We start from the raw sequence: 26,886 nt of genomic DNA, 5'->3' as shown, positions 1-26,886 counted from the left end.
CTAGTCCTCCGCCTGTGATGCCGGCACAACGGGTTCTAGTCCCGGTCGGGGTGCCGGATTCTTTGCCGGTTGCCCCTCTTCCAGGCCAGCTCTCTGCTGCGGCCAGGGAGTGCAGTGGAGGATGGCCCAGGTGCTTGGGCCCTGCACCCCATGGGAGACCAGGATAAGTACCTGGCTCCTGGCTTCGGATCAGCGCAGCGCCGGTCGTAGCAGCCACTTAGGGGGTGAACCAATGGGAAAAAGGAAGACCTTTCTGTCTGTCTCTAACTCTGCCTGTCAAAACAAAACAAAAAAACTGCTAACAGTTCATGCTGAAGAAACATCTGTCTTAGTGATCTCCCTCTTCCCTGAGAGCCACACTAAATTCCAAGTTTGTAGCAGAGAGGCTCAGGAGCCCTCGGCCTGAGGTGGTCACCATCTTTCGACTGCTGTTTCAGCTACTCAGCAATGCTGCGCTCTGCTCCCTGTCATGTCTGCCTCGCTTCTCTGGCCATGCTCAGACAGTCTCAGTACTCAAATCACCACCTTGACAGCCCAGCGAATCCCCGACCCAGGGGTGCTTGCCCAGATTTGCCTTCCTTTTCAGCAAATGCTTCGTTACAGAAAATGTTTAGATCTAGACTTTTTTCAGTTCAGAGCACAATACATACAGTGCCAGTCTGATTGGCATTCAGTTGTTAGGCTAGAGGTGAGGCAGCGTAATGTGGGAGTAATGGCGTTGGTTTGAGATTCCCACATCAGGTTTGAATCCTGACAAGGCCACTGCCAGTTTTGTGACCTTGAGAATCCACTCAGCCATCTTATTTATTTATTTATTTAAAGGGGGGTACTCCCAATAGCTGGTTCACTCCCCTCAAATGCCTGCACTCAGGTTGGGCCAGGCCCAATGCGGAAGCTGGGAACTCAGTCCAGGTCTCCCATAAGGCTGGCAGGGTTTCAGCTGAGCCATCATCTGCTGCCTTCCAGGGCATGCATTAGCAGGAAGCTGGAATCAGGGTCAGAGCCTGGACTTGAACTCAGGCCCTCTGATACGGGTGCAAGCATTCCTACTGGCAGTTTAACGACTAGGCCAACCATCTGCTCCCACTTAGCCATTTTGAACCCAACCTTATCTGTTCAATGGGAGTAACACTGTTAATCTTGGGACCACTGTTTGCAATAGTAAACATGGAACTCTGTGCCTGCAGCCTTGGCATGTTGCAGGTGTTAATAAATACTAACTCCGGTCATCTTGTTTCAAGTTTTGACAGTCCATCGGTATTGTGGGTATTGGTGTTTGTGCCCTGGTCCTTTAGCTTCCGTTTTTAACGCCGTTTGTTCAGATTCTCCCAGAAGGTATTGCTCAACATGTTTACCGAGCATTTTCCGGGCCCTGTGCCCAGTATGTGGACATGACGACAGGGTCTGTTTTAAGCAGTAAATAGTTTGTACTTTACTCCCACTAATCAAAATACACAGGTGTGTGTCTCCGTGTGTGTGCTGACAAGTGAGGTTCCCTCGTCAACCTGTTAGAGGATTCCTAGGCTCAGTACCATCCTTGGCTCTTGGTGACCGTACCCAGTGGCACTGCTTCCGATAGCACTTGTGTGCTGAAATCCCTATCTGCAGCCAAAACTTCCCCCATCAACTTCAGACACATATATCAAGCTCTCTGTATCCATTTCCCCTTTCATGCCCAAAAAGCACGTCAAACCAAACTCAAGATCGCCCCCATTCAACTTGCTCCTGCCTCCACTTTCCCCTTCTTGGATAACGAATGCCAAGCCCATTCTTGCAATTCAGTCAGGTCAAACCTTTGACCGTGCCCATGCCTTTTTCCCTCATAAGCATATTCTCTAATAGTAGCCCGTCATTCAAAAAAGAGGCGATATCCAGAATACGACCACTTCGCACGTCCTCCACAGTGCCGTCCTGTTCTAACCACAGGATTGCCTGGAGTGTCCCAAGAGTCTTCCCTTGCACTTTCTCGAGTCCGTCCTTGTTGCTTTACAGTCTTCTAAGACAGCAGCTTTAAACAGCTAAGTCAGATCATGCCCCTTTCAAAATGCTGCAGGGTTTTTCATCAGTAAAAGCCATGTCCTCCTTATGGTCTTTTAGAGCCCAGCATGATCTCTGCACATCATCTACTCATTTCCACTCTCATTAAACTGAAGTCACACTGGCTTCGCTGGCACTCTCTAAGCCAGCCGCTCCGACCCGTGCCTCGGCCTGAGACGCTTGTACCCAGCTGTTTTTATGATTCACTCCCTTGCTGCCTTCCAGGATTTTATTTCCATGTTACCTCAGTGAGTCCTTCTCCTACCACCCTATTTGAAATCCCATCTGCCCCGATGTTCCCTGTCCATTTCCTTATTTTTCTCTATAGCATTTACCACCTAGCATGTTAAGTATTTTGCCTAGTTGAACTGTTTATTGTCTGTCTCTTCCCGTTAGACTATGAGCTCCACCAGAGCCAGAATTCTGCTTCCAACGCTGATCTACTTAGTAAGCACTAGGCCAAGTCACATGAAATTGCCAATTCTTGGCCATCTTTGATTTATAAAAGCAATTCTGTATCTACTTCCTACAATGAAAGAATCAAGGGACTGAGTTGGGGGAAAATTATGGAGATGATAATCAGGGATGGGAAGGTGAGAAGCTGTGTAGGGCTGGCGTGGCCATTCCCACCTCAAAGGAGCCAACAGCTGCTCCTGTTCCTTGACGTAAGTCAGGGTGATGCTAATGCTAGTGGGAGCAGACGAGCACAGCACTCCCGGGGCTGCATCTGCCGGCGAGCTCACGGCCTCTCTAACGGATGTGAGTGCGGTGGGGGAGCAGGGGTGACAGCAGCCCCTCAACTGCAGTAACCTACCATTGTGATACCTCCCATCTTCCCAGATAAGCCAGAAAATAGCTTCTGAAGAAGAGCATTTAGAGAGATTTTAAGTTGAAATAAAACTTTGTGCAATTTCCAATGATAATGTCAGGTCCTTCAAAAATTTTAGGAAATGTTTTGCAAGCCAAATGTATGTAATATGCAGTTGGCTTGCCAGAAGTGGTCCACTGGACACCAACTTAGAATCTTTGCCTTACAGGATTCCAGGTAGAGGGAACAGCATATGCAAAGACGTTGAGGGAAGAGAAGGTTTCAGTTGTTTAAGGAAGAGTAAGGAGGTGGTAGGCACAGAGCCGAGCAAACCCAGCTGAGAGGGGTGTGGGAGGTGAATCTGGAGAGGAGCGAGGTCACAAGCAGCTTTCCATGCCACGTTAAGAAGCCTACAGGGTCTAGCCAAATGTCCTGGTTTGACCCTAGAGGACGAAAACATGACTGTCAGAATGAAGCTAAGAAAAGGCAAATTCAATGCCAGGGTGAGGAGGAGAAGGCACAGGCGTGTCAGGACAGAAGTGCAGCAACAGGAGGCCGACCCGGCTTGGCCCCCACCCGGCGAGCTGTGTACTCTTGGGCTGCACTGGCTGCGTCTGCCTGCAGGCAGCATGCCTTTTCCTAGTGGGCACCAGCACGGCGTGAAGGCGTGCAGGCGTCCTTAAAGGTGGTGCCTTCTCCCATTTTAGAGTTCCGGCACCTGCCCAGAGACAACCACAGCGGCAGAGTCCGCGTGTGGATGTGGGTTTTCTTAGAAGCGGAAGCCGTTCAATGTAAAGCCAACTGAAAGAGGTTGACGTGCTCTTAAAAGACCGTCTTGTCTGCACAACACTAAAGAATGTTTCCATTCATTTAGAGGCCAAAGAAAAATGCTTTAAATATTGAGTGTAAGTTGAGTACAGGTAGCCGCGACCTGGAGATCAAACCTGTCGAACAAGACCAGGCTCATTCAGCTGTTCCTTGTGGGACAGTAACCCCCATCTGGCCAGGGCTCAGGGCTCATTTGCAAGATGAGGTGAATCCAGCATAAAGAGTTAAAGTCAAAATATATGATTTCTTCTTGTATAGGAGAAAAGGTGTCTTTTTTTTTTTTTTAAATTTACTGTTAGGACTTGAAATCAAGAAGGAGTTGAGCTCTCAAGAGGTCTTTGAAACCTAGAGAAAAAGGAAATAGGAGAAGTGGAGATAGATGGGGAGAGCAATAGGCTTTCCTGACCACCTAGTAGGTGTTGAATGAAATAGTTCAGAAACCCAGGGAGCAAGACCTCGGTGGGGGGAACCGATCCAGTGGAGAAAGAATTCAAGAGGTGGGGCATTAGAGGGTGGAGGGCTCCTGCCTGGCGAGCTTCCAGATAGGGAAGAAAGGGGTCAGCCTTGTAGTGTAAGTGGACCGTCTGGGTTCATGTCTGGAGGAGGAAAAGGCCAAGTGAGCTCTCAGACCTGAATGCACTAGGGTGTTTACTTACAGTTCTCCACAGTGGTTTTTTTCTTTTTGTCACTTTTTAGACTATTTGAAGAGAGCACAGTAACAGCCTTACAGATGCTCTGTGTGACTTACTTGATTTGTTGTGTAGATAAAATTGGATCTGCTTTAACTTTCCTTATGATTTTTCAAACGATTAGATGTTGCCTGTGGAATTAAAATGGAAATTGAATTTTTAAGAGAAAATCACTACAGTTGCCTATATTTGCCTTTGGCTTAGTAGCTTCTAATTATCAAATTAGAGCAAGGGTCGACACACTAAAATACTAAGGTAAAATACTAAGTATCTGTGGCTCTGTCCCTGACACGCACCTGTGCTGCTGTATACAAACTCAGCTACAGGCGTATGCAAATAAATGTGCATGCTACGTTCTCATAAACCTTTATGTAGAGACACCTAAGTCTGAATTTCATAATTTTCATGTGTTGTGAAATATCTTTTGATTTTTAAGAAATATGGGGGAAACATTCTTCAATTACAGGCCACACAACACCAGGGAGGAAGCTGGATTTGATCCAGGAGCCACAGCTCGCTGCTCCCCGATTCAAAGGACTTAGAAAGCAGTCACGTTCTTCCAAGGGCCGGCGGTGTCACGTCTCGGCTCTCTGCATTTTGATGTCATGGGACAGGAGTGTTCCTTCACTGTAATGAGATCTTATGCATCTGAGCATTGTTAGCAGAAGTAGCAGCCAGCACTGTGGGAGAAATGTAGCTGCTGCTTTTACTCAGCCTGAGTGTACCCATGGGCCTTTCTGCATAGATGGCTGCTTGGAGACCACTGAAATTTGAATGGATAATAACCAAAGATCACTGGAACAAATGGAGACTTCTCTAATTATTGTGGTATAAAAGCATCCATCACTTTGTGACTGTTCTTAAAAACTATATAGGTGTATATGTTATATATATATGTGTGTATAATACATATACATTATACAAGGAGACTTCAAAAATTTATGGACAACTGGAATTAAATTTAGGGGAAAACATTTGAAATCTATGCATAGGTTTTTCATAATGCATATTTTGTATAAACATTTTGAAGACCTTCAGGTATAAGGGAATTTTGAGTCAGTTAGCTCAAGATAAGCTAAGAGAAATCTGGCAGACGCCAAAACCATTCTTTCAAAGAGAAGACATGAAAGGCCCATAAGTTTAAGGAAAATTCACATCTGCAATAGTAATCAAGAAAATGCAAATTAAAAGCACCATAAGGTACTGTCTGAATCCTATCAAGTTGGCCGAATTCAAAAAGCAGAGTGATAGCAGTGTGAAGATGTGGCTGTATCCTTACTTCGGCAGTTTGATGGTTACGTGGTAAGCATACTCTGACATCAGTTCTCCTCCCTGGCCTCTACTTCCCAAATATGAATACCATTGCTTATAATCATTGGGAGATATGAGTAGAAGATGATATATACAGCTATACTATATTTATTCTAAAAATTATTTGAGAAGCAAAGAGCCAGGGCTGCCTTCTGCACCAATTCTCTCCCCCAAATGCCTGCAACAGCCAGAGGCCACGGCCAGCACCCAGGAACAATCCACATCTACTGCATGGGCGGCAGAAAACCTCTCACTTTAGCCATCAGCACTGTTGCCTCCAAGCGTCTACATTTGCAAGATGCTAGAATCAGGAATGGAGCTGGGAATCAAACAAGGTATTCCAATATGGGGTGCAGGTGTCTCAACTGCTCAGCACCTGCTCCAGCTATGTTGTTCATAAACCTAAGACTGAAAACAATCCAAACGTTTGTCATCAGGGGAATGGGTACATTTTAGTGCATTCATAAAATACACTGACAGTAGTGAAAATCAATGAACCACAACCAAAGTCATGAAAATGTATGTGCATATGTAATGAAACCATCAGTTTTTTCCCCAAAGTTCATAGAAAATGGAATTGAAAGTTTATATTGGTGCAAAGAACTTTGAAATCCATACATAATCTTTTTAAAAAGATTTATTTATCTGAAGGCAGAGTTACAGAGAGGCAGAGAGAGAGAGAGAGAGAGAGAGAGAGAGAGAGAGAGAGAGAGGCAGAGATAGAGACGTTTTCCATCTGCTGGCTCACTCCCCAAATAGCCACAACAGCCAGAGCTGGGCCGATCTGAACCAGGAGCTTCTTCTAGGTCTCCCACGAAGGTGGGGCTGAAGGGCTTGGGCCATCTTCTACTGCTTTCCCAGGCCATAACAGAGAGCTGGATTGGAAGTGGAGCAGCTGGGACGGGCAGCCATATGAGATGCCAGCACTACAGGCAGCGGCTTTAACCGCTACGCCACAGCACCACCCCCATACGTAATTTTTTATAATACATTTCCTGTTAAGTTTTGAAGATCCTGAATTAGCATGAATTCCAAAATTTTTTGCACCAACATAAATTTAATGTGATTTGCACAAAGTTTTTGAAGTTCTCTCATACTCTGATAGTTTCTGACATTTACATGTCTTACAGACCTCACCTTCCACGTTGTGCCTTGTCTTTTTATCTTTATGGTTTTTGGATGAATAAAACTTAAATTTTACTTATTTTATAAATCTTTCTCCATGTGATATGTGGAGATTTTTTTTCCTGTATGTGTGTTAAGAATTTCTTCTCTTGAGGTCATGAAAATATTCTTTATATTCTAACAGTTTTGTGTTTGGAAAATTTCTTCTAAAAGTTATTTTTACATTAAAATCTTAAGCTAAAAATAATTTACATATGATACGAAATATGGATCCATTTTGTCCTTTCTGGAAGAACGGTTGCTTTATAGCTTATTTAACAGTTCATCCTTTCTTTACTGATAGCATTCCTTTCCTGTATCAGTCTCTATTCTGTTCCATCGGTCAGTGTCGCTGCCTGTCAGTCAACACCATTCTGTCCTGATTACTACAGCTTCCTTTAAAACTATTTATTTGAGAGACAGGAAAAGAGAGGGACAGAGACCTCCCATCTGCCGGTTCACTCCTCAAATGCCCATGAGCTGGGAACTCAATCCGGGTCCCACCTGCTGCCTCTCAGGGAGTGCACTAGCAGACAGCTGAACTCAGGAGTGGAGTTGGGACTGGAACCCAGGTAGTCTGATAGGGTAGTCAGGTGTCCCAAGTGGTGTTTTAATTGCTATACCAAATGCCCATCCTACTATTGCCTTTTTAAAAACAATATTTGAAAGGCAGTGAATTTCAAAGAGGCAGAGGCAGAGAGGCAGGCAGGGGGGAGGGGACAAGGGGGTGGGGAGAGAGAGAGAGAGAGAGAAATACAGAGGGAGAAGTCTTCCATCCACTGATTGACTCCCCAAATGGCTGCAGTGGCTGGAGTTGGGACAATCCGAAGCCAGGAGCCAGGTGCTTCTTCCTGGTCTCCCAGTTGGGTGCAGGGGCCCAAGCACTCAGGCCATTCTCCAGTGCCCTTCCAGGTGCACCAACAGGGAACTGGATCAGAAGTGGAGAAGCCGGGACTTGAACTGGAGCCCACATGGAATGGCGGCACGGCAGGTGAAGGCTTTACCTGCTATGCCACAGTGCCAGCCCCCTACTATTGCTTTTTAATGAGCCTTGGTATCTGGTTGAGCTTTCTTGAAGTTTCTCCATCTTGTTTTTTTATAATAAATTCCTGACTACTTTGGGCCTTTGTTATTCTATAGAAATTATAGATTTTAAATTGTAAGAAGGGGCCAGCACTGCGGTGTAGCAGGTAAAGTCATGTCTGCGGCGCCAGCATCTCATATGGCCGCCGGTTCAAGTCCTGTCTGCTCCACTTCCGATGCAGCTCTCTGCTGTAGTCTGGGAAAGCAGTAGAAGATGGACCAACTTCTTGGGCCCCTGCATCCATGTGGAAGACCTGGAAAAAACTCCTGGCTCTTGGCTTTGGATCGGCCCAGCTCTGGCTGCTGTGGCCTTCTGGAGAGTGAACCAGCTGATGGAAGAACTCTGTCTCACTCTTTCTCAAATAAATAAATCTTTAAAAAATAAACTGTAAGAGAAAAATTAGTAGGACTTTTGGCCAGAAATAATTTGGGGAGAAATGACATGTGTGTAATCTTAAGTATTTCCAGTGATGAATATGTTTTATCTCTCCATTGACTTAAGTCTTCCTTAACGCCCATCTGTGAAAGTGTTTAATTTTTTCATAGTCATGCATTTCTCTATTTAGATTTCTTACTAAGCATGTAATTTTTCGCTATCTACTTAAGAGTTGCATTTGAAAACTTTCTGTGGCTGATGCAGAAAGATTCAACTGACTTTTATTTTCTGACCTTAAATTAAGGAATCTTGTCTAGTTCCTATGGTTTCTAGTAATTTGTCAAGCTTCAGTGTTCTATCTAGTCATCTTCTGCAAATGCTGACAGTTTTCAGTCTCTCTTCCCAATCCAGAAAGCTTTAGTTCTCTTTCTTATCCTACTGCGTCGATGGCAGAAGCTTCTAGTCCAATGCTGGACATCGGTGGCTCCTGGTTTCAGATGGAAGAGGAATGCTTCTAACATCTTCAACATGTTGCCACTAAAGATGCTTTCTCTAGGTTTTTGGTAGAAGAACTTTATCAGATTAGTAAAACTTCCTTTTATACTGTGCCTGTTTTTTTAATGAAAAGGTTTTAAGATGTAATATTTAATGTACTGTTTATTTTATAGTTAATATTTTTAATATTTAAGCTGTTTCAGTTCCTGGAATAACTAGGTACAGGTCCCAACCTAAGGCTTCGCACCACTCATGCTGAGTGTCCTGCCCTGCTCATTTGCCTGTATCTCCTCTACTCCCGCTTTGTTGCGGTCTTCAAGCAAACATCTATTCTCATGGCACCACCTGGTGGCCAGCTTGAGGCACTTCTGACAGCGTCTCACCGCCTTTCCTTCCCTGTTAGGGAAGCCTACGCGTGCGGCTTCCTGCCTTGGAACTGCGTACTCCTCCTTTAATTGTCTTCTTTCACCGGCCTTACATTTCTCTGCTTTACTTTCCCATATTCCTTTCTTCCATTGTTCTAAATTTCTCCCTGGACAGCCACAAAACCCATTTTATTCTTTTTCTGCGTCCCATTACATGTCTGACCTACTCACAGCCAGTCCTGGTGACCAGGAACAAAACACAGCTGTGAATCCCGACATGACATGCGATGCAACACAGTGCCAGCTCCGCAGACCTTCCAAGCCCTTGACAATACTTAACTCCCTTAAGATGTGCTTAAATTTCTAGTGCTACTTAGTCACATTCTAATTAATTTTTCCCAGCTTAGCATCAAGCTCACATACTAACAACAACATTCATAAAACTGTTAATCCCATTGTCTCTGGGTTCTGTTGTTAACCAGCTCAGACACACTTGGTGTTTCTAAGGCAAAGACTCAACTTTGTGCATGGGTCGAACTGCTGGAAGACGGAGCCACCGTCGCTGCTGTGGTTTTCAGCCAGCACAGCCCACCACACACGCCCTGGGTACACAGCCCCTCTCCCCCACCAGTATCAGCAGTTCTAATTGCCTAACCCACAAGTGTAAGAAAAAAATTTTTTTTGAATTTATTTATTTATTTTAAAGAGTTATACAGAGAGAGAAGGAGAGGCAGAGAGAGAGAGAGAGAGCGAGAGAGGTCTTCCATTTGCTGGTTCACTCCCTGATTGGCCACAACACCCAGAGCTGTATCTATCCAAAGCCAGGAGCCAGGAGCTTCTTCCGGGTCTTCCATGCATGTGCAGGGGCCCAGGGACTTGGGCCATCTTCCACTGCTTTCCCAGGCCATAGCAGAGAGCTGGATGGGAAGTGGAGCAGCCAGTACTCGAACCGACACCCATATGGGATGCCTGCACTACAAGTGGTGTGGCTTTACCCACTATGCCACAGCGCCAGACCCAGGAAAAACTTTCAACAATGTTCTCTCTCGGCCACTTAGCAGTTTCCTGGTTGAGTTAATCACGTCTTCATTTTTGGTGTCTTTAAGCCCCCTCTCTGGGGCTGGCAGGTGGGTCAGCTGAGGGTAGAGTCCAGAGGCGGTGCTGGCGCTCATCTCTTAGGCACCAGCATGTCAAGGTGTCTGGGGGGAGGCTGTTCTTACTGTACTAACCCATCCCAGTCTTCTGGGAGGCAGGCAGGACTAGTATTTTGAAAGTTTACTCAAAGCTAGGGGCTACTGATTTCAAAGCTCTTCTCACCAAGTGTTGTGCATGCGTTAGTCTGCTTGGTACCTGAAACTTCAACAATGCCTGGAATCAGAGAGAGAGAATGTCCAATAAAATATAAAATCGCGAAGTCAGCATTACTCTCTAACGAAGCGCTGCCCTCTGTGGCTTTGAGACTGTCATTCTTGTGAACTGGATGAGTTTGTGCTGAGTAGCTGCACCGTTAGCATTGATTTAAAAGGGAGATTTAAAGTCACCTCCACACTCTCATAGTAGATGGGAGTTGTGAATGTGGATTGAAAAAAAGAACAAGGTTAAAGATGGTTACCGTTCGTGCGGCCTGGTCGGCCAGTCAGCCCCCCACAATCCAGGGTGGCAAGGGTGCGCCTGGCGTTCCGGACCGCTGAGCAGGCAGGGTCCACCCTTCCCACTGGACTTCCTTGTGTTCTTTTGCTGAGTGCTTTCTAACCTCTGATGTCTCTCTTGAAAGGTGGGGACCCAAGCTGTACGCCTTGTTCCAGATGCGCTCTTGCCAAAGCACTATCAAGCAGATGTAGCCGTTAGGAGGAAGGCTCCCATCCTCGCTAGGTAAGTGCAACTGGCAGCCAACGCTGCACCCGCCCACCTGCCTGAGGCATCCACTGCCAGGATGCTGGCGGGGCCCTGTTCACCCGCAGGCCACAGCCTTCTGAGTGGTGAATCTGAAGTCACAGGAGCTGACCGAGACCCGCCTCCGGCACTGCACCATCTGCCTGCAGCCCCTCCCACCTCTTTCTCCGCAGCTGGCATGTCTGGGGCGCTCCGTCACAGAAGAGCGTCTTGCTCCAGCTTCATTTTGAGGTCAGCTGGAGTGTATGAAGAAGAGGTTCTACTTGTAACCCCGATGAGCTGATCACGTGTGACGCTTGACAGTGTTCTCTGGCCCCTGGGAGAGCCTCTCCCAGCAGGAGAGAACAAGTCCCAGAGTGCAAGCTCTCTCACACACGACTGTGTTCTGCGGGGAGGTTTTTACATCATATTAAATACTCAGATATACTTACAAACAAAGTGCTGTACATACATATTGGGTAGAAAATCAAGGAATTGGTTCATAAGCCAAGTTAGTGTAGTACTATCTGTTGACCTCAATTTGGTAATATTTCCAAATCACTTTTAGCATGATTTCCATGCTAACAGGTTGTTTTCAAATGCTGACATTTCTTAGGCAGAGACAACTTTGAGCAATTCTGGTTTTGTTTTTTTTTTTTTTTTTTTTTTGACAGGCAGAGTGGACAGTGAGAGAGAGAGACAGAGAGAAAGGTCTTCCTTTGCCATTGGTTCACCCTCCAATGGCCGCCGCGGCCGGCGCGCTGCGGCCGGCGCACTGCGCTGATCCGATGGCAGGAGCCAGGTGCTTCTCCTGGTCTCCCATGGGGTGCAGGGCCCAAGCACCTGGGCCATCCTCCACTGCACTCCCAGGCCACAGCAGAGAGCTGGCCTGGAAGAGGGGCAACTGGGACAGAATCTGGTGCCCCAACCGGGACTAGAACACGGTGTGCCGGCGCCGCTAGGCGGAGGATTAGCCTAGTGAGCCGCGGCGCCGGCCTGAGCAATTCTGTTTTTAATGAAAGTACAGCAGCACACTTTGGTTTGTGGCTCTTCGAGGGGCTCACTTCCTCCATGTTGCCGGCCAGGTCTCCCAGAGCTCTATAAACCTAAGTCCAGCTGAAGGTGGATATATTTGAGCCAAAGCTTTAAGCTTTGGAGTACGTGTCTATAACAGCAATATTATGGTTCCATTTTTTACGTGTGTTTGCTTAAGGGGGGAAGTTTTTAGAAACCATTTGCTTCTTTGGCCTTGAAGTTTGGATATCTGCAAAGCGAGTTTAAAGTCACCGTGCAGCACTCTGACATTTTGCGACACCATGGAAACACACTTCGCTTCAGAACCCACTTGGAGGGCTGTGGCACATCCATCACCGTTTGTTCTCGCTGGTTTGGAAAGGGGTGTCCTTGATGGTGAATTCGCAGAATTCGGCTGGTCTCATTCCTGGTGTTTGAGCTACACATCCTTAGTGGTCTCTACATTGCCACCAGCAATACTCTCAGCTAATCATCTTTCAACCATTTCCTCCAACGCACAAGTTCACTCACCCAGCCCTTTCCAATTTGTTTGCTGATTGGCAAATGCCTTCAAATTAAAATTTGCCTGCTGCTTTCCAATTTTTCCTCCTCGCTTTTCAGCATTAATGGTTTTGCTTTTCAGAGGAAATCCTTGGAGTCAGTCTGACTCTAAGCTAAAGTCATCAGAAGTACGAAAAGAAAGTTGCATGCGTGACTCACCAGGAAAGATCAATTGAGACAAAGAGATCGTGAATTATCCAGAGACGAGTGGATGACGGAATCAAGGGAGCTGGCAAGTGCCACCTCCTTCAGCTTGAAATGTCACATACTTGGCAGCCTTGGAAGAACTGCTGGGCCCTTCCCTCGTTGATTACTGTGTTACTGACTCAAGATTAAAAAAAATAAAAGGACAGGGACTTCCGAGTGGTTTTTTGTCCTCCTCCCACTGTCCTCAGGGCTCGGGCAGCCCACGGCTCTGTCATCCTGTCTTCCCCGTGCCCTGCTGCGGGCCTGAGGGATGATGGCGGTGAGGAATTAGAGGTGACATCTAAAGCCAAGGACAAGAGCTAGCTGCTCGGTTTCTTCAGGGCTAGAACTCCCGAAAGCCTCGGGACCAGACTGAATGCAAATGACCGGGCAGCGCCAGAGGCCGGTGCGGTCTGATGCACGTCGGCCACGGGCCTCTTGCCGTGAGCGCTCAGCCTCGCCCTTCCTCCGATGCGCTCAGCTCATCTGCAGCTTAAGGCCTGGGTTCACCGGCCCTGAAGGCCGTCTCTAGGGTCACAGGCAGCAGATGTCAGTGAGGTGGGCCCGTTCCTTGGACACACGTGCCTCCCAGGCTGCTCAACTCCGTCTCTTGGGGTTCTCGTCACAGAGTTTCCTGCGACGGTGAGGTGAAAGGCAGGCTGTTTATCCCCCAATCTTTTGTCTACATCATAATCCTGGATCGGGACACTGCAGGGATCTACTTGGTTAGATTCCTTATGAGGCCGAAACCAGCGTGGTCAGGCTGAGGGCAGAGTGCAGGCTTTGTGAGAGCACTTTGAGTGTGGCCAGTTGGCACATGGCTGCCCCTTCCTCGGCCACACTCCATTCTTCTCCGCCATTCGGTAATAAACCCGCCTGCGGCTCCACGTGAACATACGGCGTGCAGAAAGGTGCTTGGGCTCCAGCGGTTCTCAGCTTCATTCTGGTCACAGTGCAGATTCTGCCGTCTTGCCTGACACTCCTGCTGTGTGTCTTCCTGCAGGTTCCTGGCAGCTGACGTAAGGCGAGCTGCAGGACGAGGACGTGCCCAGAATGCCTGCTGTCCTGAATGTGTGTGTCCCTCAACGTCCAGAGTCCTGGCTGGAACCGGAGGCACCGGGACTCAGCCCCTGTCCTGGGGTCCTGCTGTCCGTTCGCACCTCATCTTGGTCAACTGTCCCTTTTCCCTTTCTTGTTCTCTTTCTCTCTCTCCAGGCCCCGCCCAGTTGCCTCTCCTAGGGACAGCCCTTAGGAAGGTGGCCCAGGACCTGGGAACTCCACACTACACCTGCAGCTCCAACGCAGCATACACTGCACCTGTTTTCACGGCACCATCTGCCAAACAGAACCTACTTTTTTTCAGCCCCTGCATGACTAGCTTATAAGGGGAGTCTACAGAGAGAATTTACAACAATTTTTCCACTTTTTCAAAAACCCTAAAGTATGTGACTTCCTCTCAGCTCTGAACTGAGAGCGATTTCTGGTGTGCAGCTCCGCTGTGCACACATCCATGGAATCTGCAGAAATCCATGCCACGTCCCCTTTCCTGTCCGGCTGTTTGTATAATTGTATATAAGTGTAGCAATAAATATATTCTACCACCCACCTGCGGCTTCCTGTGCACTGGACTCTGCAGCCTGATGGGAGGCGGTGCCTGTCACCCTCTCCAGGGATTGCCCTCCTGGCCTCGCTGCCCTGTCTCAGGTTCTAGGCATCTCCAATTTCATCGAGTGTTCATTTGGAGTTGGCCAGAGTTTGGAGAAAAGAGGGTTGAAGAGAATAGAGTGGCAGAGCTGGGATGTGAAGTGACATTACTAATTCACAAGATGGCACCGGTCCTGGCACTCAGAGGTGGTTCGAATGTCTAAGGACTGAGGCTCAGAGGATTGGGTGACAGCTTGTGACACGAGTCGGCAGTTTTAATAGCCACTCTTTGAGTTCTTCACGCATGCACGGCGCAGTGATGACGTGACAGGCACAAAGGTAGCCTTCAACGATTTTCAGAAAAACCACACAAAATATGCCAACCTGACATAGAATCTCCCATCTGTCACTGATGTTTTTCAAGGACGCTAAATCTGTCTAGCTATTTTAGAGACAGCCTCCTCCTACAAGGGACATATTAAGTAGGTAACCTTTTATTTGGCAGACAGAATAGTTTGTCTAATGTCAAGGAATATTGTTCCCGAACTGATTTGTCATAGTTTATTTGAAATCTCTGGTTGTCAGGCATTTTTTGTAACTTGAAAGGCAACCACATTCTTTGTTGTGGTTTCTTATCAAATTGCTGTTTCTCGGGTCTCTCCAATGTAGGTAGAAGCTGGCGTAGAGTCATTCAGTACTAAGGCCTGGGGATGCGATGCAACCAAAGTTGAAACGTCCTGCAGCAGGTGTCTGCAGCACGTGAAAAGACCATTATTCGGGTACTGCAAATATAGGGGCTGCAGGGCCAGCATTGCAGTGGGGTGCGTTAAGTTGCCACCTGCAACTCTGGCATCCCACAGCAGAGTGCCAGTTCGAGTCCCAGCTGTTCCACTTCTGGTCCAGCTTCCTGCTAACATGCCTGGAAAAGCAGCGGACGATGGTTCAAGCACATGGGCCCCTGCCACCTATGCAGGAGACATGGATGGTGTTCCTGGTTCATGGCTTCTGCCTGGCCACTCAGGGAGACAACTAGCAGATGGAAGCTCTCTGTCAATCTCCCTTTTAAATAAATAAAATTTAAAAATACATATAAATGGACTGGAAGGGCCTTAAGGCAGACATCTGTTGAGCCCTTTGTAGCACTGAGCGGGGACCCGTCTGAAGGGTTGTATCACTTCTGTTCTTCCTCTAACTTCTTAATGGATCCGTGAGAATCTGAGGTCCAGGCCAAAGACACAGGAGGCAGCCCGTGGGGTGCTGCCCTCCATAGCAGATCTCATGGGCTCCCACTCTTCTTTTAACTTTCTCTACACCTTGTTTCTGGATAGCGATACAGGATACAATTACTTGAGGAGATAGGGAATAAGCTATCAGTGACTTCTGATTATAATACAGTAAGAGATGACCCCAAAGACAGATAATGCTGCAGAAATCCAAGGTTTGTACATTTTTACTCTAGGGAGTTGTGGAGCATTGAAGCTTTTCAGGCTAGGGGGTTCAAACCGGGGCACGGGTCTTGGCTCTGCCACTTATTAGTGGTGAGGCCTTGGACAGGAAACTCCAATGCTTCAGGACTTTGATGCCTCCACTATAAAATGAGGTGTTTGGACCCAGTGATTTGAAGACCTTGTCTGTGCTTCGAGCTTCTCTTGTTTCAGGAAAGGGAAGAGAGGAGCACATTCTGAACACTAAAGACAAAGGACAGGAGATGGCAAAACAGGCACTTGACAGACTCAACAGAGCTAGGCAGATTGCTTCTACTCAAGCGCTAAGACATGCATCAAGGGGCTGGCACTGTGGCACAGCAGGTTAAAGCCCCAGCCTGCAGCACCTACATCCCACATGGGTGCCGGTTCAAGTCCCGGCTGCTCCACTTCCCATCCAGCTCTCTGCTTTGGCCAGGGAAAGCAGTGGAAGATGGCTCAAGTCCTTAGGCCCCTGCACCCATGCAGGAGACCTGGAAGAAACTTCTGGCTCTTGGCTTTGGATTGGCACAGCTCCGGCTGTTGTGGCCAATTGGGGAGTGAACCAGCAGATGGATTACCTCTCTTTCTCTCTCTCCCTCTCTCTTTATAACTTTAAAAAAAATTTATTTTTATTTTTATTGACAGGCAGAGTGGATAGTGAGAGAGAGAGACAGAGAGAAAGGTCTTCCTTTGCCGTTGGTTCACCCTCCAATGGCCGCTGCAGCCGGCACACCGCGCTGATCCAATGGCAGAGCCAGGTGCTTCTCCTGGTCTCCCATGCGGGTGCAGGGCCCAAGCACTTGGGCCATCCTCCACTGCCTTCCCGGGCCACAGTAGAGAGCTGGCCTGGAAGAGGGGCAACCGGGAAAGAATCTGGTGCCCCGACAGGACTAGAACCCGGTGTGCCGGCGCCGCAAGGTGGAGGATTAGCCTAGTGAGCCGCGGCGCCGGCCCTCTTTGTAACTTTTAACTTAATAAAATCTTAAAAAAAAAAAAAAAGAAAAGAAAAGCATCAAGCTAATAGCTCACAGCAGCACTAGTCAAAGCCCTTCTAGGAAACGGCGTCAGTGCTCACTTTTCACGTCCTGCCCATGTCTTCTTGGCTCTCCCTTGTCCCGGGCAGAAAGACTGAATGCAGTCTTCTGTTGTCACAGCGACAGACAGGTAGGAAGCAGAAACTCAGGATGATACTGAAAGGAACATTCCTCAGAACACTTCAATCCAGCAGCGTTTATTTGAGCCAAGGAAGATGACTTGTGAGTTGAGTGGCTCCCAGAACCGGGGCAGGTTCCGAGAACAATGTGATCAGTCAGCATTTACAGGAAAACAGAAGTGAGGTGTGGAAAACGACTAACTGGGTTACAGCCTGCTCAACGGGTTAATGGGTCACAGCTTAACGAGTTACATGCAGCTTATTGGATCTGCTACAGGCCCCCTGAAGCCAACCAGAGCCTAGTCATTGGGATGAATTCTTCATTGGCTTGATCTGCTTGGCCCAGTGCAGGTGCCTTTTCCAGCTCCGTGGCTTCCCACAGCTAGGACAAGCAGTTGCCTGAAACCAAGGCCCTGTCCCTCATGGCTCTGATGGACCCACTGTCAGGCCTTAGTTTCTCCCCTTAACTCGCAGTTGCTCTGTTTCCACTTTAATGACCTCAAGTTAGCTCCTTACTAAAAATGAGCTCATTAAGGAAGTGGCGCATGGGTCAGGCTGGCCCACAAGAATCTAGATTACAAGACTTGGAGTTCAATTATCACCGGTGTAGTTAACATCCTAATGTCAGACCCCACTTTGCGATGCTTCACAGGAGCACCAGGCCTTCATCACAGTAATAACCAGCTACCCAGAGACCCCAGACAGAAGGAATTCCCTTTCCATCACAGCACCTCCGAGGAACACGCCAGCCTCCTATCACGGACCAACCAGAGGTGCACACACCAGAGCTAGTCACGCACTGTTTTCGAAGACTCACTCCTGCCCTTGCAGAGTCTGGGGAATGAGCCAGAGCTGTGCTGTCTGCCCCCCCCCCCCCCCCCCACCCTCTGTGCTTTCTTCCACCAGTGCAATGCCAGTGGTGGGCGTGCTGCATGGACAGCACCCCCATGAACTGCCCACAGCCACCAAACCCAGCAGGGGCAGGAAGAGCATCCGATGGCCCTTGGAACTGTGAGAATCCAGTCCAGGTCACCTCCTATGTCCAACTCAGAGAGCAACATTGGTGGGGAGGAAGGCAAGTCGGTTCTAACGACTAATAACCCACACCGACCCTGCAGGAACACCTTGGTGGGGAGGTCTCCCTGCACCACACACACCATGGGGCTTGCTACTCACTCCTCTCCCGCGAGGGTGGAAGAGCCACTTGGCTGCGAGTGTGGCAAGGCACCCGTGTAGCCCAGGGCTGTGCCTGGACTTCCCTGCCGGTTCGGCGGCCTGCAGGAAGCACAGGGCTTCCCTACCCCTTGCTTTACAGAGGCATCCCCAGGCGCTCACCTGGGCGGGGTGCGTCGGTGGGTCTCACATCTGATGCTCCCTACTAAGAAGCAAGCCCGCTGCCCCAGGCCCAGCGGGCAGTCTCCAGCTCTTGCTGCTTTAGCAAGGAGAAAGGCCAGCCTCCGCCTGCTTCTTCTCCTGCCGTCCCCCTCCATTGACTGAGCACAGCGGCTCTGTGGCATTTGTCAAAACGCAGGCGCTGGGTTCCACTCCCAGAGTTTCGGATTCAGCAACTCACAGGTGGGGCCCAGGAACTGACCTTCCTAACAGGTTCCCAGGTGAGACCAAGGCTGCGGGATCAGGGACTGCACTTAAGACCAAGTGGCTGGCGGAAGGCGGTCTATTTATTGCTCCCTGCAGAATCTAGAAGGACCCAATGTTCTCCAGGCTGTCTGACCCAGCGGGGCGTCCTCTCTCACCTGGGGCCCGCAAACATCTGAGTCAGTATGAGTAACTCCGAGAAATCAATAGTGTCTTCCAGCCCACGGCCTTGGGGAGAAACAAACGCTTCCAAGTAGAACACAACATGAATCAACGCCAGCTCTCCATCAGTCCTGCCGGGGCGATTTGAAAACAGACTCCGAGAGGGAGATGCTGTGGTACTCTGCTCCAACCTTGTGAACACTGTGCGCAAGCATTTCCCCAGGCCTTTCTAATCACGAGGTTTTAAAACCTTTTCACTGAAATATGACAACCCAACCGCCGCAGATTAGGGAGGGGTGTGATGGATTGTCCCACACGGAGCACGCTGCTGGAATCGGCACAAACCCCCCAATAGAGGCCCCGCCCCCGGACGTCCCGGCCTGCCGCACTGCTCTCAGCGCTGGAGCTGGGAAGGAAACTGGGCCATGGCGCGGAACAGGACAGGGTCCAGTCTGCCTGGGACATGGCGTGATGAGAACGGGAGGACAAGGGGCCTCCGCGCATTGGGCTCATGTGTCTTAGAGAATGAAATCTGTAGCCCTGCGGAGATGATGAGGGAGGAAGCCCCCCCATGGCTGAACCTGCGCAGTGACACAGCAGGGAGACGTTAGAACTAGGGCAAGGTGCAGGTCGCTGGCTGGGAAGGGAATTTCTGTCTTTTGGCATCAATTACAAGGGCACTTCAAAATGTTCATGGAAAATTAAAAGGTACTTTTATTTTGGTGCAAAAGATTTTGAAAGCCATAGCTTTTTTTTTTCATAATACACATTTCCATGAATTTTTTGAAGATTCTTTTCATGCACGATATATATATATATATATATATATATATTTGGTGTCAAAAAGGCTTATCTTCAAATTGTATCTTGCACAAATTTTTCTGAAGTACTCTCAGGTGTCCTAGGCTCTGGTGCTGGACATTCTACCCAGGTATATTATTTAATTGCATTGACAACTCTGTGAGGTGGGTAAAAAGATTCCCTCTGCAACAGAGGAAGCAGTTGGGCTTCAAGGTTAAGGACCTGGGGCGGGGTTGGGTGCCAGCGGTGGTAGGCTGCTGCTTGGGATGCCAGCATACCATACCAGAATGCTGGCATCTAGTCTTGGCTCCACTCTGTGGGAAGCTAATGTGCACTCTGGGAGGCAGCAGGTAACAGTTCAAGTGCCTGGATCCCTGTCACCTACATGGAAGACCTGGATTGAGTTCCTGACTTCAATCTGTCTCAGCCCTGGCTACTGTGGGCATTTGAGGAGTGAAGCAGCAGACGGAGGAACTCTGTTTCTGTCTTTGTCTCTGTCCTCTGTACCCCATTACCTCTCCTTTTCCCAAAAGAAGTTGCCTGCAGTCTGTATATGAAGTTCTTAGATGGTGGAGACGCTTCCAAACCCTCTTTTCTGTCTGTCTTCAGTGTCCCCCTGCAACCTCTAGTTGGGGCCAGTGAGGAAGTAAGAGTTGAGACTGCTCACTTTTCCCGATGACTGAGTTAGGAGGCGATGGTGGGATGCAGAAGGCAGGAGCTGAGAGGGCCTCAGCCTGGGCAGAGGCTCTGGGCTTTATAACTCGCCCAGCCCTCCGTGCTGTACTCCCTCACCACCTGGGGGCCCAGGGCCTGCCTCCTGCCATCAGGAACAGAGGCAACGGAGTCAGCTCTTCCTAGCAGGTGCCTGGGACTCATCTCCTCCCGTGTCATTGTCAGTGTTTCCATGGGCATCCCATTCACCAGGGCTCTGGGCATTTTGTCTTCCTCTTGTTCATTTGGTAACATCTGTAGCAAACTCACAGATCTCATAGAGTTCACTGAATAGCTTTTCATGCAGCTACCAAATTGTATTTGCCATCTCCCCTCATCTTTGCACGTGTATATTTGATGCAATTATTCAAATGAATGATAATTACATCCTTGAAGTGGGGAGAGAAGAGCTTGGAAGGCTGACATGTGAGAAAGCCCGGGTGTCCTGGGGGGCTGGGGCTGAGGGTTACAGCGCTGGCCTCTGGACCAGGGTGGGAAGTGCATTTAGGCCTTGGATGTTGTCTTCTATCAGTATTCTGTCCCTCACTGAGTTATCCTGGGGAACTGGGGAGGGAGTCTGCTTGGCCACCTGATTAAACTTTTCCTATTTCTAATCTCACGCTGCGTGTGTGCCAGTAGTAGGCATGGGGGAATGCAAAAGGCAGCAGCTTCAACCTAAAAGCTGTTGAGCTGGCACTGGGCGTTGTCAGGAGTCCCGGAGCAGAACCCAGGGGGGCTCTGTGCATGTGTGGAAATGCTCGAGATCCAAGGAGTTCTAGGAGCACACAGAATCCTCAGGAGTGGAGACGGCAGCCAGCCTCTCAGATGACTCCTTTCCTGCAACCAGCTCACCAGTCACCGTCACTGCAGGCAGTGGCCCCGGGTCAGCCGGCCACCACCACAAGGCTCAGGGCAGCTGGGTCTCTGGGTAAGTCTTTCCTGCAACACCAGGGGCATCTTTGTCCTGACTCTTCACGGGAATGCAGAGGGCTGGAGGTGCGTGGACAGACAGCAGCAGAGAAACCAGAGCTCCAGTTCCTCCTTTCCTGTGTTCCCCCGCTTTCAAGGGAAGGCACAGCAGGCTCAAGAACAGTGTAACAGGTCAGTATAACTGGCTTTCATTCCTCAGACTGTTGTTAGAATCAGTCATACCAAGGCTGATCGGAGGCCTTTCCCAGCACACAGTGAAGTGGGGGAAGAGAATGTTGGACTGCACTCACCGGCTGCCTTTGAGTCAATGCTTTGCCCTTTTTGAGCCTTACCGTTCTCACTTTTTTTGAGGGACGGTAAATAAAATAAACATTTTAAGTAGGGGCAATACCTGTTCCATGGTTTTATGTAAAAATACAGTATTAGAGCCTCAAACTTGAGTGCTCTCTCTGCCAGCTGGGTCTCTCCTACAAGCTAGGAGGAATCCAGTGCCACCTGACATTTCCCCGGAAGTGAGCGCCGTCCACTAGAGACGGCGAGCAACCTTGGCACCAACTGTCCTGGTTGGCTCTGCAGGATTTTTTAAAGATTTATTTTTATTTGAATGGCAGAAAGAGAGAGAGAGAAAGAGAGAGAGAGAGAGAGAGAGAGAATGAGAGAGGGGGAGAGGGAGAGAGGGAGGGAGGAGTGAGGGTGAGAGAGACAGACAGACAGACAGACAGACTTCCATCTGCTAGTTCACTCCCCAAATGGCAGCAATGACCAGAGCTGGGCCCATCTGAAGCCAGGAGCTTCTTCTGGGTCTCCCAGGTGGGTGCAGGGGCCCAAGCACTTGGGCCATCTTCCTCTGCTTTTCCAGGTGCATTAGCAAGGAGCTGGGTAAGAAGTAGAGCCTGTATATGATGCTGGCATTGCAGGCGGCAGCTTAACCTGCTACGCCCCAGCGCAGGTCCCTGCAGGTTCTTACAGAAAGGGACTGATCTGCCCTTTCACGTAGGTCAGCAGTCTGTGGGTGGAGGGAAAAGGTGCAGACAGGTTTGCTGGGGGTTAGCTTCAGGAGTGAATGTGGACTTCAAAGGGAGTCAGTCATGTACTCCAGGAGCTGCTGGACTGAGATTCTGGAATGTTCACATTCTTTCCTGTAATTGTTACTTGTTAGTGCATTTGTTTTCCTTTGATGAGATTTAGAAAATCTCTCAAGCCAGGAGGAGCCTGCTGATGGCAGCAACAAGGAGATGGACTGCGGAACTGTCTGAGGGGCAGAATGTCACATCTGAGATCCTGAAAGTAGCCCTCAGCATGGAACATACCGGATCAGAGGCAGCTTACCTGCACAGACATGGAAGGCTCTGATGAGAATACCTGAAAATGACCATGCCCTCTTCTACTTCTGGAACGCACACTAAGGTTCTGTTTGTCTGACGGCATTAAGGGAGCAGGGCCCTCCTTGCTGTCTCTAAGGACTCCCCAGCTGCCACATCAAGGATGAGTCAAGGGTGTGTGTGGGGAGAACAGCGTTGGGGATTCGCCCTCTTAATTCTTAGGGTGCTGACTATACCTCAGGAGGAACATGGCTTTAAGAAGCTGCCCTGAGGCCGGCGCCGCGGCTCACTAGGCTAATCCTCCACCTGTGGTGCCAGCACCCAGGGTTCTAGTCCCGGTTGGGGCGCCGGATTCTGTCCCGGTTGCCCCTCTTCCAGGCCAGCTCTCTGCTGTGGCCCGGGAAGGCAGTGGAGGATGGCCCAAGTGCTTGGGCCCTGCACCCCATGGGAGACCAGGAGAAGCACCTGGCTCCTGCCTTCAGATCAGCGCAATGCGCCGCCTGCGGCGGCCATTGGAGGGTGAACCAACGGCAAAGGAAGACCTTTCTCTCTGTCTCTCTCTCTCACTGTCCACTCTGCCTGTCTAAATAAATAAATAAATAAAAAACAGCTGCCCTGAAAGGTTTGGGGTGGGTGTGGCTTTGGCAGAGATGGTTAGGACACCACTTCCCACACTGCTGCACCTGGGTTCGAGCCTCGGCTCTGCTTCCACCTCCAGCCTCCCTGCTAATGCACACCCTGGGAAGCAGCGGGTGATGGCTCAAGTACTTGGGTCTCTGCCACCTACATGGGAAACCAGGATTGAGTTCCTGGCTTCTGGCTGCTGCCTAGTGCAGCCCTAGCTGTTATGGGCATTTGGGGAGTGAACCAGCAGGTAGGAAATCTCTGCCTTTCAAAACTAATTAAAAAAGGAAATCTTAACATCACCATATGAACACCATAGACTTGACAGCAGCTCAGGAGGCTACAGTACAAATGTTAAGTACTTACACTAAACTGGGGAGAGGCCCAACTGTTTTGTTTTGAATGAAATTCAAATAACAATGATAAATTCACCGAAATTCAAATAACAATGATAAATTCACCATGACAATCAGTCACTTTTTACAGCTCTCTCCCTTCCAAATGTGACTTAATTCATCAATGTGTATTAACCCTTTCTCTTTAGACAATAGTACCAGGTGGGGAAGAAACAGTTACAGCCAGGGAAAGTACCTTTGGAGCCTCTCCCAACCTCATGCTTACCTTGGACAGGCTGAGTTCTCTGTCAATCAATAACTGAATCTGCCCACTGAGCCAGAATACACTGTCTACATCTCTAGGACCCCAAACAGCTTAAGATAATTAAGTGGGCAAAAAAGCAAACCTGAAGCAGTTTAGGAAACACAAGAAAAGCAAATGTCTGAAAAACAAAGGGGGGAAAACACGCTGTATGAAATACCATTTTCTTATAGCCTGACATAGAACCCACTGTGTTAAATCAGGAAGATCACTAGAATGTTTTGGAACTGCCACCAAATCTGAAATGGAGTACTCTCATTGATAGAAAATTATTAAAAGTCCTGAGTCAGGAAGGCATTTTCTAAAATATAAGGAATAAAATGAAGATTCCTCTTTTACTTTACAAGCAGTGGGGTAAATGCAGCCTTGTTCTTATGCCCACCGCCATCACTGCCCTGTACAAGGGATCTTTAAAGTAACTGATGGGCAGGTGTTGTGGTGCAGGTTAACTGCCTGTTTGGGACACCTGCATCCCTTCTCTGAATGCCTGGTTCATGTCCACCATTTCCAATCCAGCTAAAGTGCCTCAGAAGGCAGTGGAAGATGGCCCACCTACTCGGGTCCTTGCCTTGCATGTGGGAGACTGGCATAGAGTTCCTGGCTCCTAACTTGGTCTGACCCAGCCCCAGCTGTTGCGGATGTTTGGGGAGGGAACCTGTGGATAGAAGCTCTCTGTATCTCAAACTTCTAAGTACATACATAATTAAACAACTCTTTTTTTTTTTTTTTAAAGATTTTATTTGTATTTGAGAGGTACAGTTACAGAGGGAGACAGAGAGAAAGGTCTTCCATCCACTGGTTCACTCCCCAAATGGCAGCAGTGGCCAGAGCTGGGCCCATCTGAAGCCAGGAGCTTCTTTGGGGTCTCCCATGTGAATGCAGGGGCCCAAGCACTTGGACCATCTACTGCTTTCCTAGGCCATGAACAGAGAGCCAGATTTGAAAGAGGAGCAGCCATATGGGATGCTGGCAACACAGGTGGATACTTAGCCTACCATGCCACAGTGCCGGCCCCACAAATCTTTTTTAATAAAAGTTCCTGAGAAAGCTGGGCTCATGTATTAAGAAAAGCTGAGCCCATCCCAATTTATCTTTTCATTCCTTTTCTCCCTGACATGTTGAAGTTTTGTCACACTTGAAGGTAATAAGCCTGGGGCCAGCACTGTGGCACAGCGGGTTAATGCCCTGGTTTGAAGTGCTGGCATCCCATATGGGCACCGGTTCTAGTCCTGGCTGCTCCTCTTCCGATCCAGCTCTCTGCTAAGGCCTGGGATAGCAGAAGATGGCCCAAGTCCTTGGGCCCCTGTACCCGCATGGAAGACCAGGAAGAAGCTCCTGGCTTCTGGCTTCGGATCGCCACAGCTCTGGCCGTTGCGGCCATCTGGGGAGTGAACCAGCGGATGGAAGACCTCTCTGTCTCTACCTCTATCTGTCTTTCAAATAAAAGAAAACAAATCTTTAAAAAAAAAAAAAAGGTAATAAGCCTGTGAGTTAGGCATTCATGATATTTTACAACCGAATCTGAAAGATGTTGAAAGATGGTTTGTCCACATGCTACATGCTGTGTGAGACCCCCTTGTCTCTCCCCACCACACACAGCGTGAGTGGGGCTGGGACGCAAACACAATCCCGGAGTACCCGTCCCCCGCAGTCTCTCCCAATCTGTGGAGGCCTTGCTCAGAAGCAGACCATCTCCCCACAGCCATCGAAGTGCTTCGGCCTCCAGATAGCCACGTCCAAGGAAGCCCTTGACGGGAGACCCCGCTTGCTGCTCCCTGTCTGCTCCCAGAGCCACTCAGGTGGCTTCACACAGCTCGGAGCTCAGTGAGAGCACAGCCCCAGCCCGGCACACAGTACCACACCAAGAGGACCTCTGCGGTCGTCGTCCGTCACCGGCCGGCCTTGGCGATCCGAGAAACTACGGGGCCATCCTGGGATAAGTGACCCATTTTAACCAGCACGCTCAGCCAGAGACCTGGAGGCACTTCTAAATCACCAGAAACAATCACCTTAGAGACAGGTGAGAAAACACTCACCGCAGCTCATCCCTAGTTGTCTAGGACACGTAACTTTCCATTTGCACAGGAATTAATTATGCTTCTAACACACTGATCCTGCACCCGTGCTTACACCATAGCACGCCGATGATGCCATTAACACTGAACACAGGCAGCTGCAGGGCTAAAGCCCAGTGCGCTCACTTATTTAGCATCTGTGCTGCCAGGGGCTCGCTTACTCCATGGAACAAAAACAAACCACCACAGGAAACACGAATTTTTAAATTTTTTTCGCTTCAGTGAAACAATCACATAGCTGCTCTAATATGGATTTCCAGTAGGACTAAAACACTGCTTTTGGAATTGTAAAAATTTCATTTCAAAAACACACAGTACAGATACAGGATAACTAGAATCACGTCAGTTTATCAGAGGGTTGCTCTCAACACCTTCTTTGCCTCACTTTTCCTATATGAAAAGTTTGCAGGATCAAATTGAAAATTCTACTATCAGCATACAACTAGGGTCTATGAGAAAAAACCTAAAAGGAAAACCTAAAATAAGTAATCTGCTATGTCTCTGCAGAAATTTGCATGCTTGTGAGTGTACGATTTCAAAACACCTGAAACCTCCTTCATATAAACCATTGCTCTCCAATGTGTTTCTCTTTTGAGACTTAAACTGCTTTAAGAAGAAAGGTGGCAAGGCCTTCCTGGACAACATTTTGTTATTCATCTGTAATACTTGGACAGAAAATTGGCCTATTTTGTACATGGCTTAAGAAATGCAATCTTATACATTTTACAAAATTAAAACATGCACAGACATTTTCCACTGCCAAGTGTCAAAACCTCAATTGTTTTTAAGAACGAAAAACTAAGGATCTGAGGGAGAAAGCCCCTTCTAATACGTGACAGTGTTCTTATCACAGGAGCAAGAAGAAAACAGAAAAAAATTATGTAACCATTTCAAATAATAAACCAGAAAAAGCCAGAGCAAAATTCCAATTTTCAAAAAAAGCATGACTACTTAAA

At 48.5% G+C, this 26,886-nt stretch overlaps 1 protein-coding gene across 2 annotated transcripts in view; it reads left to right on the top strand.

The window, feature by feature from the left end:
• The window catches only part of RDX (radixin), an 84,281-nt gene extending 69,887 nt beyond the window's left edge, over positions 1–14,394 (top strand). For both annotated transcript variants that reach the window (XM_051849641.2, XM_070077871.1), the window contains 2 exons: positions 10,931–11,028; positions 13,793–14,394. In XM_051849641.2, the coding sequence (XP_051705601.1) occupies positions 10,931–10,997 (67 nt within the window). In that variant the 3' untranslated portion in view covers positions 10,998–11,028; positions 13,793–14,394. The remainder of the gene's footprint in view (positions 1–10,930; positions 11,029–13,792) is intronic.
• The last annotated feature ends 12,492 nt before the right edge of the window (positions 14,395–26,886 follow it).

The sequence above is a fragment of the Oryctolagus cuniculus genome, chromosome 1 (genome assembly GCF_964237555.1).
Source record: "Oryctolagus cuniculus chromosome 1, mOryCun1.1, whole genome shotgun sequence".
Taxonomy (NCBI): Eukaryota; Metazoa; Chordata; class Mammalia; order Lagomorpha; family Leporidae; genus Oryctolagus; species Oryctolagus cuniculus.
This window is presented reverse-complemented; position numbering and strand designations above follow the sequence as displayed.